The 17,679-nt window shown below is 41.4% G+C and overlaps 1 protein-coding gene across 3 annotated transcripts in view; it reads right to left on the reverse strand.

Moving 5' to 3' along the window:
- The window catches only part of UBASH3B (ubiquitin associated and SH3 domain containing B), an 81,703-nt gene that overhangs the window by 4,696 nt on the left and 59,328 nt on the right, over positions 1-17,679 (reverse strand). For 2 of the 3 annotated variants that reach the window (XM_066564260.1, XM_066564261.1), the window contains exons 5-13: positions 15,650-15,819; positions 14,124-14,332; positions 11,218-11,353; positions 9,635-9,755; positions 7,904-8,026; positions 5,853-5,945; positions 4,556-4,700; positions 2,925-3,031; positions 739-848 (exon numbers count right to left, since the gene is read on the reverse strand). In XM_066564260.1, the coding sequence (XP_066420357.1) occupies positions 739-848; positions 2,925-3,031; positions 4,556-4,700; positions 5,853-5,945; positions 7,904-8,026; positions 9,635-9,755; positions 11,218-11,353; positions 14,124-14,332; positions 15,650-15,819 (1,214 nt within the window). Of the gene's footprint in view, positions 1-738; positions 849-2,924; positions 3,032-4,555; positions 4,701-4,730; positions 4,871-5,852; positions 5,946-7,903; positions 8,027-9,634; positions 9,756-11,217; positions 11,354-14,123; positions 14,333-15,649; positions 15,820-17,679 lie in introns of those variants that run through there. The other variant, XM_066564262.1, reaches the window with a different exon arrangement.

Genomic DNA, 17,679 nt, shown 5'->3' on the forward strand with positions numbered 1-17,679 from the left:
GTTTTAAGAATGTAGGTTTAAGAATGTAGCTTTAAGAAGGTAGTTTTAAAAATGCAGTTTTAAGAATGTAGGTTTAAGAATGCAGCTTTAAGAAGATAGTTTTAAGAAGGTAGGTTTAAGAAGGTAGTTTTAAGAATGTAGCTTTAAGAATGTAGTTTTAAGAAGGCAGTTTTAAGAATGTAGGTTTAAGGATGTAGGTTTGAATGCAATGTGGTTTTAAGAATGTAGTTTTAAAAATGCAGTTTTGAATGAAATGTGGTTTTAAAAATGTAGTTTTAAAAATGTAGTTTTAAAAATGTAGGTTTAAGAATGTAGATTTAAGAATGTAGTTTCGAATGGAATGTAGTTTTAAGAATGTAGTTTTAAGAATGTTGGTTTAAGAATGAAGGTTTGAATGGGATATAGGTTTAAATAGGGACCAGCTCAAAGCAAATGTGGTCCCAAACCAGCCCAGCTTTGGGGGAAATGTGGGTGTTCCTGCAGCTCAGGAACATTTTTGTTCGTGTTTTGTTTGAACTTTGGGGGAATACGGATGTTCCTGCGGCTCAGGTGGGCATCCGGCCCCACAAAGCACAAACAGTCCCTGCACACCCATCTCAGGAGGGTCCCTGACCCCACACTCTGCCCCAGCCTCTCAAACCTTTCTCCCTCGCCCTCCTGACTCCTGAAACTGCTCAAACTCAGCCCAGGCCCTGCTCCAGCAGATCTCCACTTGTTCTTGGCCCTGCTGGCCCTCACCTTTCGGACCATCTGTACAAAATCCTTGGAGTTCTGGGGTGACAGCCCCTGGAGCTGGCAGGTGCAGGCCTCCAGGGAGGATGCATGAGCCACGATCAGGATGTTGTTTCCTGAAATAAAATGAGAAACACAACCTGAGGAGGGACCTAAAGCCAGGTTTAGGGGCTGGTGCCCCGGATCAAGCAGCCTTTTAAAATACTTTATCCTCTAACAACACATCAAGCTGTGAATTGTGGTCACATTCACATTCTCTGAAAAATCCCTTGGCTCAGGATTTTTCTCTTGGGAAGCCGAGGAGCCTCAGAGAAAAATGAAAACAATAATTATGTGATTTGCTTCTCCTGTGGTTGGCTGCTTTGGAATGTGTTTGGACATTGTTTACCAACTGCTCATTGTTTGATTGGTTTCATGTGAATGGTTTTGACTCATTGGCCAGTCAGGACCAAACTGTGTCAGGACTCTGGAAAGAGTAATAAATTTTCATTATTATATTATATTATATTATATTATATTATATTATATATTATATTATAGCCTTTTGTCTGTATACTTTCTGTATTCTTTAGTATAGTTTAGTATAGCATAATATAATATAGTATAGCATAATATAATATAGTATAGTATAATATAATATAGTATAATATAATATAATATATTATTATTATATTATAATATTATATATTATATTATAGTCTTTTGTCTGTATACTTTCTGTATTCTTTAGTATAGTTTAGTATAGCATAATATAATATAGTATAGTATAATATAATATAGTATAATATAATATAGTATAATATAATATAATATAATATAATATAATATAATATAATATAATATAATATAATATAATATAATATAATATAATATAATATAATATAATATAATATAATATAATATAATATAATATAATATAATATAATAATAAATCAGCCTTCTGAGAACACACAGTCACATTCATCATTCCTCCCTGCCACGGGGCCCCCCACAAATACAATAGAGAATGAAGTGGAAAATGGGATTTGTTAACATGTTTAGAGCATTTCTCAATTTTCAGGGTAGTGCTTAACTCACTCCTTCTTGGTTTGAAAATGCTTTCTGGAGAAAACAAGAATTCCAGTGAGATTTTAGCTGTGCTGGGAAGCAGATGCTTTTTGCCTACGCAAAAATTAATTCCTGTTACAACAAACACTTTAATTTCGCTGGCTGCCTTTGCACAGCGGCAGCTTTGCGTTTCCATTTCTGAGATCCTTTACGAGCAATGCCCCACTGTGCTTTTGAATTTTGTGTGCAAACCATTAAAATCAAAGCTTAGAATGCAGAGACAGGTCAGTGAGAGGAAATCAGTGAAAACACCAGAATTTAGGGATTCTCAGAATGTTGAGGATCAACAATAACAGATAGGGGTTTAAAAAAATTAAGAATTTCAACATTTCAATATATTATATTTGTAGAAATGTTCTAAGGTTTTTATGGGAATATAATTTGGAGGAGGGGCTCAGATAGGGGAGGGAAAATGCCCAATTTAGTGCTGAGAACACACATCAGAGGGCAAATAATTCATTTATTCCCTTGGGAATAAATTCCCACCATTCCAATGGGTCGGGATACCTAAAATAATTCTGCTATTTAACTTTCTGGCCCTCTCTTGTAAGGTGATGTATCTGAAAAATAATTCATTGATTCCCTTGGGAATAAATTCACATCATTCCAGTGGGATCCCTAAAATAAAATAATTCTGCTATTTGACTTTCTGGCCCTCTCTTATAAGGTGATGTATCTAAAAAATAATTCATTTATTCTCTTGGGAATAAATTCCCACCATTCCCATGGGTCGGGATCCCTAAAATATTTCTGCTATTTAACTTTCTGGCCCTCTCTTGTAAGGCAATGTATCTGAAAAATAATTCATTGATTCCCTTGGGAATAAATGAATTCTCTTGGGAATTTCCATTTATTCCCCTGGAAATAAATTCCTATCACTCCAATGGGTCAGGATCCCTAAAATAATTTTGCTATTTAACTTTCTGGCCCTCTCTTGTAGGAGGAGTGTATCTGAAATTACAGCTCAGGACTTTCCAATGCTTCTGGGAGAGAGGATGAGAGATTCAGGGCTGGGAATTCATCCCCTAAAAGGGAAAGATTTCAGGAATATTGGAATTGTCACCCCCTCTGCAGCACTCACTCACCTTTGCCTTTACATTCGCTGATGATTTCCTTCGTTACTTGGTAGCTTCTGCTTATGTAGGAGTCGTAAGACTCAGAAACCACCAACTTGCTGACAGGAATATGAGGTCTGGGAGGAGAAAAACACAGTCAGGGAATGGTAAAAATAAAGAATTCTAACTAGCTGCAAGGTCTGGGAGGAGAAAAACACAGTCAGGGAATGGTAAAAATAAAGAATTCTAACTAACTGCAAGGTCTGTGCAACCTCCGTGATCAGAAGGAATTGCCAGTGATGTGGGAAATTTGGTTGATAATGAGCCAAAATTTATTTTATATGTATTTTTCTATATAATTATATTTATATAATTTCTATATAAATATCTAGAATTATATATATATTATATATTTTTATGCATTTCATACATAGTGTATATATCTTCTATATAATCATGTTTATATAATTTCTATATAAATATATAGAAATAATATCTATTATATCATGTATTTATCTATATGTTTCATATTATATATTATAGAATTTTCAGGTCATATATATATACCCTATATTCTATATATATTCTATAGAATTTTCAGGTCATAGATATGTTATATATATATAGCTAGATAACTATCTAATATATATATATATATGACCTGGAAATTATACATAAATATATATATTTATATATTTTTATTTATTTAAATATATATTTGTGTGTGTGTATGTATGCATGTATATATGTAAAATATAAAAATAGATATTTATATATAATTTTCAGGTCATATATATATCCAAATATATATTTATAGATATTATTTTATATATATATATACACATACATATATACATACATGTACACACACACATACATATACACACAGATATATATAAATAAATAGGTAAAAAATAAAAATAGATATTTATATATAATTATATATAAATAGATATATATATAAAAATAGATAGATAGATATATATATAAATAGATATATATATATATTTATATAAAAATAGATATATATATAATAACCCTAATTTTCAGGTTATATATTATATATATTTAATATATATCTAGATAGTATTTAATATATGTATATACACATACATATATACACACATACACACATATATACATACATATACACACACACAAATATATATTTAAATAAATAAAAAATATATATATATATATATTTATATATAATTTCCAGGTCATATATATATATATTAGATATATTTATAGATATTATTTAATATATCTACATACATATACACACACACACAAATATATATTTAAATAAATAAAAAATATAAATATATATATATTTATATATAATTTCCAGGTCATATATATATATTAGATATATTTATAGATATTATTTATTATATCTACATACACATACATATATACACACATATACATATATATAAAAATATATATATATATACACACGTATACACACACACAAATATAAAATACAATATAAAAATACATAAAAATATATATTTATATATAATTCCAGGTCACGTTCAGCACAGCATCTGGAGCGTGCTCTGAGTTTTCCTTTGAGACCCTGAGCAGCTCTCCCAGGCCGCGGCTGACGTTCGCCCTGAGCAGCGCTGGGTGCCCAGAGCAGCGCCAGCCCCTGGTACCTGTAGGTTGTGTCCACGCTGAGCGTGGCTGCAGCCAGGTCTGCGGGGGGGATCCAGGCGGGCAGGGAGCTCCCCGACACCCACTTGGTCCACTCGAACAGGCCGGGCTCCACCCGGATCTTCAGGCTGTTCTCCTGCTGCATGCCTGGGACACACGGACAGCACAGACGAGGGAGAGAGCAGCTTTAATGCTTCAGTGTTTGTTAATAATGAAAAAATTATTCATTAAAAAATAATAAATGTATTTCATGTATATGGTCCATTCGAACAGGCCGGGCTCCACCCGGATCTTCAGGCTGTTCTCCTGCTGCATGCCTGGGACACACGGACAGGGGGCAGGCAGCACAGGGGAGGGAGAGAGCAGCTTTAATCCTTCAGGTGTTTCTCAACAATGAAAAAATTATTCATTAAAAAATAATAAATGTATTTCATGTATATGGTCCATTCGAACAGGCTGGGCTCCACCTGGATCTTCAGGCTGTTCTGCTGCTGCACACCTGGGACACACGGACAGGGGGCAGGCAGCACAGGGGAGGGAGAGAGCAGCTTTAATGCTTCAGGTGTTTGCTAATTTATTGATTTCCTATAGGAAATTAAGTGTTTAATGTATTTATTTGATGTATGCCCTACAATTGATTTGTAAATCATTAAATAATTATTACAATAAAAATATATTATAAAAATAAAAAATGATTAAATTTATTTAATGTATTCCCTACAATACATACATTGTGTACAAAGTATTGTAGGGAATGTCAAGCTCTGGCTGGCAGCTGGTGCAATTAGAAAAGGGCTCCTTATGGATTGTGCTGATATAAAATATATTGCTATGGCAATAATGATTGCCATTCACCTAATAGATAATAGTAATTAATTTAATTATAATATAATAATAGAATAGAATAATATATATAATAATAATATTATCTATAATAAAATATAATATAATAATAGAATAGAATATATAACAGAATAATTAAATAAAATAATAAATAAATTAAATTAACAATCATTTTATTAATCAATAAATTAATAATAACATATATTAACACATAACATTTTAATGAATAAATAATTAATTTAAATAAATTAAATAAATTAAATTTATTTCAATAATTAAATAAAAATGATACAATAATATACCAATATAATAATATATAATAACACAATAATTAATTCAATAATAAAATTAATACTAATTACCATTCCCCATGGACTTAGGTCCATGCTTTGTCTCTGTTTGTCAGTGTTTTGTGCAGCAAACGAGGAGACTCCAGCCTGTCCCCGTGGCTCTTACCTTTCAGGATGTTGTGGGCTGTCTGCACACAGCGCAGCGATGGCGAGCTGTAGATGTAGTCTACAATGGTGTTGGTTTCTAGCAAGGCTTCACCTGCAAGAAAGTGTCCCCTCAGAGCCTCAAGTGCCACCAGCAAAGTGTCCTTGGACCCATTCATTGCCACCAGGAAAGTGTGCCCTCAAACCCCTTTAATTCTCCACAAAATGTGTCTTTGGACACCTTTACTGCCAGCAGCAAAGTGTGTCCTCAAACCCTTTTAATGCCACCAGAAAAGTGTCCTCAGACCTCATTAGTGCCACCAGCAAAGAGTCCTTGGACCCCTTTAATGTCACAAGTTGTGTGTCCTTGGACCCCATTAGCAAAGTGTGTCCTTGGACCCCTGAATGCCACAGCAAAATGTGTCCCTGGACCCCTTTAATGTCACAAATTCTGTGTCCTTGGACCCCTGAATGCCACAGCAAAATGTGCCCCTGGACCCCTTTAATGTCACAAATTCTGTGTCCTTGGACCTCTTTGATGCCATTAGCAAAGTGTGCCCTTGAACCACTGAATGCCACCAACAAAGTGTCCTTGGACCTCTCCAAAGCCACCAGCAGAGTGTCCTCAGACCCTTTGAGTGCCTCCAGGAAAGGGTGTCCACAGACCCCTCTAATGCCACCAGCAAAGTGTCCTTGGAGCTCTTAATGCCACCCAAAGTGTGTCCTTGTCCCTGAATGCCACCAGCAAAGTGTCCTTGGAGCTCTTAATGCCACCCAAAGTGTGTCCTTGTCCCTGAATGCCACCAGCAAAGTGCTGTGACACTCACAGGGTCCCTTCTGTCCTGTACAAACCCCGCTGCCATGTGCAGCCTGAGCATCCTCCTGCTGCTGCTGCTGCCCTGTGATTTGTTTATGTTCAAACAAGGCAGGATAATTTTAGCTGCCCCAGTTTGGATGTGACCAGCAGGGAGTGCTCGGAAGGATTTGAGCTGGAAATGCTCAGAGCTCGTGTGTTTGAGGGGCTGGGCTCCCCATCACAGCTCTCAAGTTGTGCTGCTTTACTGACAAAGGGTTTTCTGTCTGTGCACAAACCAGCAAGCTCAGGGATGAAGATGGGGAGGGTGGGAGAGCACTGGAAATGATTTCTGACAACATAAAGCCAGGCAGACTGATAAAAGGATACTGGTGTGGCAAACTGGGGGAAAAAAGCAGATTTTGCAGGAGGTGACAGCCACACTGCTGCAGTGCTCCACAATGTGGATAATAACAAAATCCTCCCAATGCACCATCCTTTGATGGCTCTGATTTTCCCCATGTCCCACATTTCTGCTTTGCCTTCTCAGCTGCAGCAGCTGAGGGAGATGAGGTTTGCTTTGGAAGAGGGAAATTGCTGGGGAAGGTGAAGAGACTTTGCAAAGCTCCTTGAAAGATTTAAATCCTGTCAGCTCAGGGCATCCAATCCATTTTTTCTGCCTTGCACTTTTTGTTTCTCTGATGGGGGGCAAGATAATGGGAGGAAGTGGGAGGAAGATAATGCAGTTTCATGGGCAGGATCCTCATGGAACCATGGAATGGTTTGGGTTGGAAAAACCAAAAGCCAAAAAAAACCAAAAACCAAAACTTTTCACTACCCCATGTTGCTCCAAACCCTGTCCAACCTGGCCTTGAACACTGCCATGAATGGACAACCTGTGCCACACTCATGGGGAACAATTCCTTTAGATCCTTGAAAGATTTAAATCCTGTCAGCTCAGGGCATCCAGTCCATTTTTTCCTGCCTTGAATGTTTCCTTTCTCTGATGGGGGGAAGATAATGGGAGGAAGTGGGAGGAAGACAGTGAAGCTTCCTGGGCAAGATCTTCATAAAGCCATGGAATTATTTGGGTTGGGAAAAACCAAAAACCCCCTGGGCAGGGGACACTTTTCACTACCCCATGTTGCTCCAAACCCTGTCCGACCTGGCCTTGAACACTTCCATGAATGTGCCACACTCATGGGAACAATTCCCTCCCAAAAATCCCCCCCAGATCCCCCCTGTTCAGCTGCAAGCTTTGCCTGCTGAGCAGCACTTACCCACGAGCCTGGCCTGGGTGCAGCCCAGCACGGTGATGGGAGCATCCTTTTCATAATCCCTGAAACCACCACTCCTCTGAGGTAAGTTGTGAGGCATGTTCAGGTTGCTGCGCATGTACCTGCCTGCAGGGAGAGGTGCCAGGCTGGAATTATTCCCCCAGGCACAGGCAGGAACATCACACCTGATTTTCCCCTCTCCCACCACCTCAGCTGTGCTGTGCAGGTCCTGCCTAAGCCTGGCTCATGAGCAGGTTTCTTTCCCCTCATGTAAATCCATCAGTGATCTCAAAAAATTAAATGAAACGCCTCTCACCAGCTCAAAATCAGCACAGAATGTTACTAAGGTTCTAAATTTTTTTTTTTTTTTAGGACTGATTTCCCCAAGGGAATGTCATTTCTATCCCACAACAAACATTCCACTTTTACAGGAGGTTGGAATATCAGAGTTTAGAAAGAAGGGAGTTGTGAAATCATCCTTTCACTACGAGGTTTTGAAGAGAGGAATCTGTCTTTTAGGACAGATTTCTGATCAGCTCTGAGGCCAACACAGCCTGAAGTTATAATTTGTTCACTAGTCTGAAACCTGAGCATAACACTGGGTTGAAAACGCCAATTTATGCCCCCAAAACCACTCTGAGCAGAGTTATTTTCATTTAACAAGTGAATGGCTCCATTTCATGAGAGTCAGCAGTGCAAAATTTTTCTTTGATGGCAGCAAATGTTTTCATTGACCACTGACTACCAACATCATGACTGCATTTTCTCTTTGGTGATGAAACTGTAATCACTCCTGCAATATTTCCCCTAATATTGCCAAATGGAAGATTTCCTCCCTGCATGACTTGCTGCTGCAGGCTGCACAAAAATCATCATTTTGTGTTAAAACCCACAGCTTCCACCAGGCAGTGGCCACTTCTCTTTCCTCCATGAAATCCTGGGATACCCCCAGATAACAATAAAGGTGAATAACAAAGGGCAGAACACCTCAAAGTTCCAGCAGCAAAGGCTTCACTTCAATGTTTCAGCCCATTTTTGATCCAATTTTCCAAGTTATTGTGTTTTATTCTAATTGGTAGAATAAAACAAACTGAATTATTAGAAGAAATTTAGAATTATTAGAATTCTAACTTTCTTGCCAGCCAATTCATTGGTTGGAAGGTGCCTGTGTGTGTATGTGCTGAGAGTCTTTACACAGGTGTTTGCAGTTTTTCTTTATGGATTCTCACAGGACAGATTTCTTCCTTTTCACAGATTCAAACTGTCTTTTGACAAGAACAGATTGTTATGCAAACCACTTTTCATGGTTCTTTTCCATGGGAACTTAACAGGCTGCCTGTTAACTGAGCTGAAATAGCAAGGCCTGACTTTATAATGTGGAAGAGTTTTACAGTGAATTCTGTGAGCCAGAGAGGAGTTTGATAAGAGGATCCACGTTTACCCCTGAAAGAATTTCCTACCAAGGTTGTAGAATCCAAGAAAGAAAGAAGGATAAATAGGAGAAACCTGCAACTCTCTATTCCATGAGCACTTTGTTTGTCTTTCCTGACCAATGAATAAAGTGTAAACTGAAGAGTTTTGTAAGAATGTATAAAAAGCATCCATGCTGTAATAAAAACAGGTTTGAAACCTTCTGAAAATTGAGTGTAGCTTTGTGTGGTGACCATCTCAAATAGGACATTACAAGGCATTTTTTAATAGGTTTTTACCCTACATGCAACACCCTGGGCTCACCTTTGGCATCGAAGCACTGGGACAGCCAATACTTCCCAAAAACCACATCCATCCTCTCTCCATGCCTGCACACGAACAGGCAGCGCTTCTGAGGGCCTGGCTGGCTGCTTATCCTCAGGGGCTGATGGTGGGGAAGATGAAACAGGAAAGCCTTATCAATATGATTGTCTGGCAAAAGATTTGGACAATATGGAAACTATGAGCGAGATTGAAATGAAAGCAAGCTTTGAGATCCCTCAGTTACTGAACAACTGGAAAACAATGGTGTGGCCGGCTGAAGGTGATCCCCTATTGATGGAACAAAACCCTCTGCTTGCAGACAGGCCCAAGGGGCAGAGCAGACCCTGCAGCTTGGCAGAAGGGGCCCAAAGAGGAGTTTTTAGGGTTTAAAATGTAACACAGGATGGTGATGTAATGATTCTTATAGGCTGTATGGAAATGCTGTAGGATTTGTATCTTGTACTAGATTGGTCAGTGAGAATCAGAATATTCAACACAGAAGAAGATTTATTGTATTGTAACAGGAACCTCGCTCTCTCACCCTCTCATCCTCTCTCCCCTCTCTTCTCTCAGTCCTGCTCCAGCTGTGGCTGGCAGCTCCCAGCAGGGCCCTGCACCCAGGCCCTTTGCAATAACCCACAAGTTTCCCAACCTGGCTGCAGAGATCTCTCGTCCCCATCCATCCTGAACGTGCTATCCCCTGATGCTCCAACAGGCTGCAAGGGAATTGATGCCTTAAGGTTGAGCTTTCGTATTTCCCAGCCTCTGCGCTGCATTGGTGTGTGACTCTGAACTCCATACAAAGTGTCACCAAGTTCTCCCCACAGCTCAGCCCCACAGAACAATCCTTGTCCAGCCCCAGAACCAAGGACACCGCTGCAGCTCCAGCCCAAAAAGTGCAAACAACAGAGAACTGAGCAACAAACAACAGAAAATTGAACAACAGAGAGCAAACTGGGAGGATGGGACTGCATCACCTGGAGCTGGAATTGGACAATGAACCCAATGTGGAAATGTAAAAATTTGTAAAAATGTGAAAACTCGTAACCTGGGGTCCATCTTGGGTGTAGCCTTGGCTGGGCTCTTGTACAGCCCGAAGTGTGTCCTTTAAAAATAAATTAATAATATCCTTTTAATAAATCCTCACTTTATTCTTCTAACTCTGTCCAGCCTCTCCAGGCATCAAAGTGCCAGCAGGTTTGACCTTCAGCAGACACCAGCAGCAGGCTCCTCCTGCTTTGCCCTTGTGCAAACATCCCAGGGAAGGCTGCAGGATTTGTTGCTTTGATGGGTTTGTGGGGCTCTTTGGGAATTTATAATCCTGGTACATTTATCTATACATATAATCATTTATCTATAGATATAATCCTGGTACATTTTACATTTATTTTATGTGCTATAAAGCTGCTGAGGGGGGCAGAGGATGGGCTCCTGCCACCCCAGTTGAAGAGGCAGTTTGGGGACGGGGTTGTGTCATTACAAACTCTGTAACTTGTGCTGCAGGGAGTGAAAAGATAAATTTTTGGGGGAAATCCATTCACTGGAAGGTTGTCCCTAATGATTTCTGGCTGTGGGGTCCCTACCTGCACGTTCTGGCAGATGATGGTGAGAGGCCCAGCGTCCCCTGGCCCTTGGTCTTCCTGCTGCCTTCTCTCCAGAGCTCCATCAGCAAAGGCTTGGAGGGATGGGCAGGATGTGGTGCTCAGAATGGAGTAGGACCTGCCAAAAATAGAAAAACATTGTCTTTGGGAATGGTTTTTGTGCTCACAGGACGTTTCTGTGGCCTCCAGGAGCCAGTGGTAATTACTGCTGTGATGTTATTCCATTATTATTTGGGGTTTAATGCTGCCCTGAGAGCACCTTGCCAGGAGATGCACACACGTGAGGAGACAATCCCATCTCCATGGGCTGTTTCCTTAGGAACAATTCACAGAACAATTCCCAAACTTTGGCCTGGGAGGCTCTCTCCACCCTGGAATGTTCTCATGGAAAATGCCAGGACCCTCCTGATGACCACAGGATGCTCACTAACATCACCTGGGGGCCTGTCCACATCGCTGACCGTGGATTTGTTGTCCCAGGTTTGGGAATTAATGGCTACAGGGAGTTTGCACTCACATCTCTAGCACAAGCTGTGGCTTCAGCAGGAAGCTGGGGCCTCTCCCTGGGCAGTTTTCAGGGTTTTTGTGCCCAAAGCAGCTTCTCCCCCTGGCAGGGACTCAGCCCTGTTGTTCCTGCAGTTTTCAGCGCTGCCTATTCCCCTTCCCACCTGCTTGGGAATTTATTCCCCCCAGTGCCTCCTGTTCAGTGCAGCCAAAGGGATTTAACAGAGCCCACTCTCCCTGCAGGGCCTTGCCTAATGATAGTCCCTCTGAATAAAGCTCTCATTCCCAGATATTCAAGGGCTTTGGCCAAAACCCTGGGGACTAAAATGTGACAGGCAATTACAGAGGCTGCCTCGACCCTCTGCTGACTCAGTTACCTCTGCTTAGTCATTAAAAAAAAAAGAACATTATCAGATAATGGATGTGGTCATTTACTTTGACAGAAAGAGCTGCCAGAGCTGGCACTTTTCAGTGCCCTAAATACAGCAGGAGCTGCTTCCTGATAGCAGCAGTTGGGATAAAATCTCACAGGGGTTTCACAGCTGGTAAAATAGCCTCAAGTGACTCTGCCAGTGGGACAAAAATAGGTCACCTGCGTGAGTTAAGTGATTTAAAGCAGGAAAAAAACCCACTATGATGTTGGTCCTGATCTATCACCTGCTGGATGAGGGTGCAAGGATGACACTGAGCTGCTGGATTATTCCTGAGCTCCCAAAAGGGGCTGGCACTGCCCTGAGGAATTGTTCCCCCCATTGCCCAAATGCAGGTGGAGCAGTGGAGTCAGCATTGATCCATCCTCAGTGACCCCAGAACTTGAATATCCCAGTGTGAACAGAAACTCAGTGTGAATCAACAGAATCTCAGTTCTCACTTCGGACCCATCCCTTTTTCCGTACAAAGTGAATTTCTCCCAGCTGTCAGCCCTTCCTCCCATTTAATCCCTTTCCTGCCTTGCCCATTTGACATTTTTTAAGGACACTGGTCCGGAGAATACCAAGGATTTTTTGGTTACCCCACTTCCCTTTGCCCCCAGGAGCTGCCACACAATTTCTGAGCCTTTCTTTCTCTCTGAGCCTCTTAATAAAGGCCACAAAGGCTTCACCATCTATTGACAGATGCAGGATTTGCTGGGAATGGTGATGAGGCAGAGGCAAACTCTCAGTGTGTTGGAGAAGAGCCACCAGCCTGTCTCCAGTGCTGCTGCTGGAAAGCACAAACTGCTGAGGCTGCTCCAGCTTAGTCATCTCCTAAAGGAAGGTCATTGTTTGGAGGCTTTTCCCCAAAAACTCTGGTTCCATCTCCTGCCTTCCAGATGGTGCCTTGTCTCCCCTGCTCTGGCAGGGATAAAGGAGGGGTGAATGAGTGATTTCAGGACATTCTGTTTAATGAATTCCCACAAAAATCAAGAGGCATAACCTTACTTAAAAGACGAGGGCTGCATTCTCACTGGAGCCAACAACAAGCTCCTAAAAATCTTGCTAAATATCCTAAAGAATATTCCCGATCCAAAGTCCTTCCCAGCAGGGAAGGATGCAGGGAAGATGTCTTTTCCCAAATTAACTCTCAAATTTACACCTTGCTGGTGGCAGGCCCACCCCAGAGGTGCCTGCACAGCAGTGTCTCCAGCACCATCTGCTGCAGCTCCAGCAGCCTGCGAGCCACAAAGAGCTGCTGCAACATCTCAGCTGCAAAATCACCTTGTCCTCTAAGCCCATGCTAAGGGAGAGCATCTGCTGCTCCTTGGCTGATGAGATGAGGCTCTGTGTGCCAGCTCCTTCCCCTCAGTGCCCTTCTCAGCATCCCTGCTCGCTGCCCCAGGTGAAATCCCAGCTGCTGCTGCTGCTGCTGCTGCTGCTGCTGCTGCCTTAAGTTGGAGCTTTTATATTTTCCAGATTCGGGAAAATATAAACCCATATATTTTCCGGATTCTGCCTTAGTGTGTGACTCTGAACTTCATGTAAAGTGTCAGCAAGTTCTCCTCACAGCTCACAGAACAATCCTTGAACAATCCTTGAACAATCCTTGAACAATCCTTTTCCAGCCCCAGAACCAAGGACACTGCTGCAGCTTCAGCCCCAAAAATTGCAAACAACAGGGAATTGAGGAGAGCAAACTGGGAGGCTGGGACTGCATAACCTGAGCTGGAATTGGACAATTAACCCAATATGGAAATGGACCAAAATCTGTAAAAGTGTGAAAACTCATGACTTGGGGTCCATCTTGGGTATAGCCTTGGCCAGGCTCTTGCACAGCCCAAGGTGTGTCCTTTGAAAGCCTTTTAATAAATCCCTGCTTTATTCCTCTAAGTCTGTCCCAGGCAGCCTCCCAGGCCATCCCTGAGCCCTTTTTGCAGCTGTGGGAAGGGGAGGAGCAGCCTGACCTACCCATGGAACACCCAGGTGCCACACTCATCCGCCTTGGTGATGTAGTTCTCAGGCAGCAGCCCCGAGCAGCCGGTGGCAAGGGAAATGCCATAAATCCAGCCCTCACTCGTGCTGCTTTGCTCCACTGGGGACATGAAAATGAAATCCCCTGGGACCAGCTCCAGCTCGTCATCGTTCTGGGGGGTGTAGGGGTAGATCACCTGCAGGGTCTGGGGGAGAAAAAGCACAAAATGTCATTAATGTCACATCAAACAGGCCCCCAGGTGAGTAATAATTAGCATAGACTAATAAATAATAATCTTTATTTAGAAACCCATTGCTCCTTTTTTATATTCTAGCTTGCTACAGGTGGATTTGATTGGTGCTTTAGTTAACACACCATCACCAGTGGCTAATTAAGAAGCCACCCTTTGGTAAACAAATCCCCATAACAACACATTCCACATGTGCACAGCACCAGCAACAGTCAGCAAGCAAAGATAAGAATTGTTTCTCATCCTTTTCTCTGATCTTCTCACAGACTTTCCCAGAACCATACCTGGTAAAGTTGTGTTTCTCTCTGTGGCCAGAGAGCTGCTGCAATGCCACCCTTCAGCAGGGGGGTGTTTTTCTGGGGTGATGATTTATTAAAATATGAATATTGATCTAGTACTGATGTCCAATTGTGACAGACAAAAACTCTCTAATAGTTTAAAGTTAGAAAGTGTTTGTTTACTGTGGGATAGCTCCCAAATACACACTGCAATTCACAGGTGATCATAGAGTCCTTTTATCTGTACAAGTATTGAATACCCAAAATGCAAATACATGTTCATAACTTTGGTACATCCCATTCCCAATATGGATATTGATCTAGTGCCAATATCCAAAAACTCTCTGACAGTTTAGAGTTACAAAGTGTTTGTTTATTGTGGGATAGCTCCCAAACACACACCTCAATTTACAGGTGATTACAGAGCCCTTTTATCTATACAGGTATTGAATACCCAAAATACAAATACAGGTTCATAACTTTGGTACATCCCATTCCCCGCTCTGTATGGTAATTAGTTCAAAAGTCATTAAGCATGGTAATTAGTTCCAAAGCCATTAAGCATGTGCAGTTTGTTCCTTGAAATGGGTCACTGGTCCCTTTCATGGGGAGGGGTCCCAAAATGAGGAAGTAAATGAAGTCTTCCTCGTTCTGGCCTTTCTACATTTTCAATGCAAATCTGACAAATGAACCCTTGGTAGAACTCCCATTCCTGTCTTCACTTGGTTTCAGAACAGAGGGGGCCACAATTTTCTTATGCTCCTAAAAGCCATTTATCAGTTTCTGTATTCTTCATTATAAACCCAGCTAACCCAGCATTGTGTTGCCAAGCAATCAATTATTAGTTAACTGCTAACTCTTAACTTCATCAGGGCCTACCCATTGATTTCAATTAACTCCAATAAAGCTTATCTCTAACTAAAACCTCAGCTCCTCTAAAATCCCTAAATTCCTCGAAGTTTATGTCTCAGTGAGGGGAGCTCCAGGCGTTTACCTCGTGGTTGACGAAGCGAATGTCGCGGGAGAAGATGGCGGCCACCCAGTCGCAGCCCAGCTTGACGTCGATGCTCTGGGCCAGCTTCTCCAGCGTGGGCAGGTGGCTGCTCTGGAAGTGATAGGCCAGGGTGACGTGGAGCTGCTTCTTGTGGGGCTCCACGTGGACATCTGCAATGGGGAGAGGTGTTGGGAAGGATGAAAGTTTGACAGGACAGTCTCACAGATATGTGTGCTTGGCAGAAAGATTTTTTGAATGGAGAATCTGAAGAAGGAATAGAGATGGAAGCAAGTTTTGATAGAGAAGAGAAGAATTGCTGAGCCAGTCTCGCTGGATAACCAAGGAGGCAAAGGGTGTGTTGGTTAGAAGGGGTTTTTATGGCTTAGAGCAAAGGATAAACCCACCCCAAACAAGAAGATGTTTTCACCAAGCACAAAGAGAGCACAGGCAAACAAGTCAGCAAAGTTGCAAGTTGAAAAAAGGTCTCAGAATTTTCTTCTGCAAGAAAACTGAAAAACAACTTCTAGCTTAAACTGTGATGTACTGACTTTTAGTGGTTGGAGAACAGTAACATGAATATGGTAATTACAGTAGTTATGATAGGCTAGAGGTAAAAGTTAAGGTATAGATTGGTTCTACTGTATTGAGATGCTCAGCAAAGAAAAGGATAGAATGTAATGTAACCAAAAGAAAAGGATATAATGCAATGAAACCTAAGCTCAGGGTCTCCAGGCCTGCCTGCAGCTGGAGCTGACAGCTGTGGGCACAGCTCTGTCACCCACAACCCCGGACTGCTGTAACCTCTTGGATGGAATAAACTGCATTTTGGATACAATAAACTGCATTTTGGATGCAATAAACTGCATTTTGGAGAGCTGCCTGGAGTCCCACACAGAGGAGGGCTGAAAACCCCTTTGTGCAGGTGAGTGACTGTGGCCTCTAACAGAGCTGGACGTGCTCAAGTGGGACAAACTGGAGCTCAGCTGGAAATCTGGGAGTGTGAGGTTGTTGCTGTTGTACGAGGGACAGCTGAATAAAGCAACACAGACTCCAAGGTCTTCTCAGAAGGAAACAGCAAAGTTTATTACATTCATTAATTACAAGACATCACATTCTTTTATAGACTGCTCTGAGAAAGGTGGGCCTGGTGGGTCCTCAGTCAACACCCCTCACCTCACTGGCTAATTAGGAACAACACCCTTCTTGCAAACATCTTATGAGTAAACAACAAGCTCAAAACATCAGCTGAACAGATTAAAGATTATTTTAATTCTTTCTATGAGCTTTCTCAAAGCTCCCCCAGAAAAATGCCTGGGAAAGTTTATCTGACTTTCTCTCTGAAAATTTATCTTTCTCTCTGAAAGTTTATCTGACTTTCTCTCTGACCAGGCTGCCAGCATCCATAGGAGGCCTCTAATACTGAAAATGATCAGACATTTGTGGTCTGATTCAGCCAGGGTGCCAGGCAAGGCATCCCTGCAAACTGCCAAACAACAGGAGCTGTGACAATCCCTATTGCAGCTCTGGATATGCAGGATCTCCTGCCAAAAAAAAAAAAAAAAGACAGGATCTTTCCAAAATAAGCAGGTTAAAAAGCATGATTTTCATTCTCCCTGCATTGTTCTCTCTGCTGCACTAAATTACAAATCCATGGAATTTGCAGGAATTTGTGCAAGTTGATGAAATCTTTTCATCAATGGACATTAGTTGGATTATCAGTTTAGCCACCGAGGGTGAGGTATTCCCAAATTGTGGAAATGTAATAATGATTCAAAATGATCCAAATGCAGAAAAAAAAGAATCTGCATCAGGAGATCATTCCAGGTGAAAATATGTGAAATACTTGGGCTCTTCCAGTGGATGTGGAAATCACAGGATACATTGTTTGCACGTCATTTATTCATGCTTATTCAACCAAAAATTGCAATTAGATTTGACTGATTATTCAGTCACAATTGCAGCTATTCAGAGACTTGGCTCCAAGTGCCAGCCAGGGTAGCTTTGCAAGCTCATCCATCTTTTCTGTTGTT

This window comes from Molothrus aeneus, chromosome 22, assembly GCF_037042795.1.
Source record: "Molothrus aeneus isolate 106 chromosome 22, BPBGC_Maene_1.0, whole genome shotgun sequence".
Classification (NCBI taxonomy): domain Eukaryota; kingdom Metazoa; phylum Chordata; class Aves; order Passeriformes; family Icteridae; genus Molothrus; species Molothrus aeneus.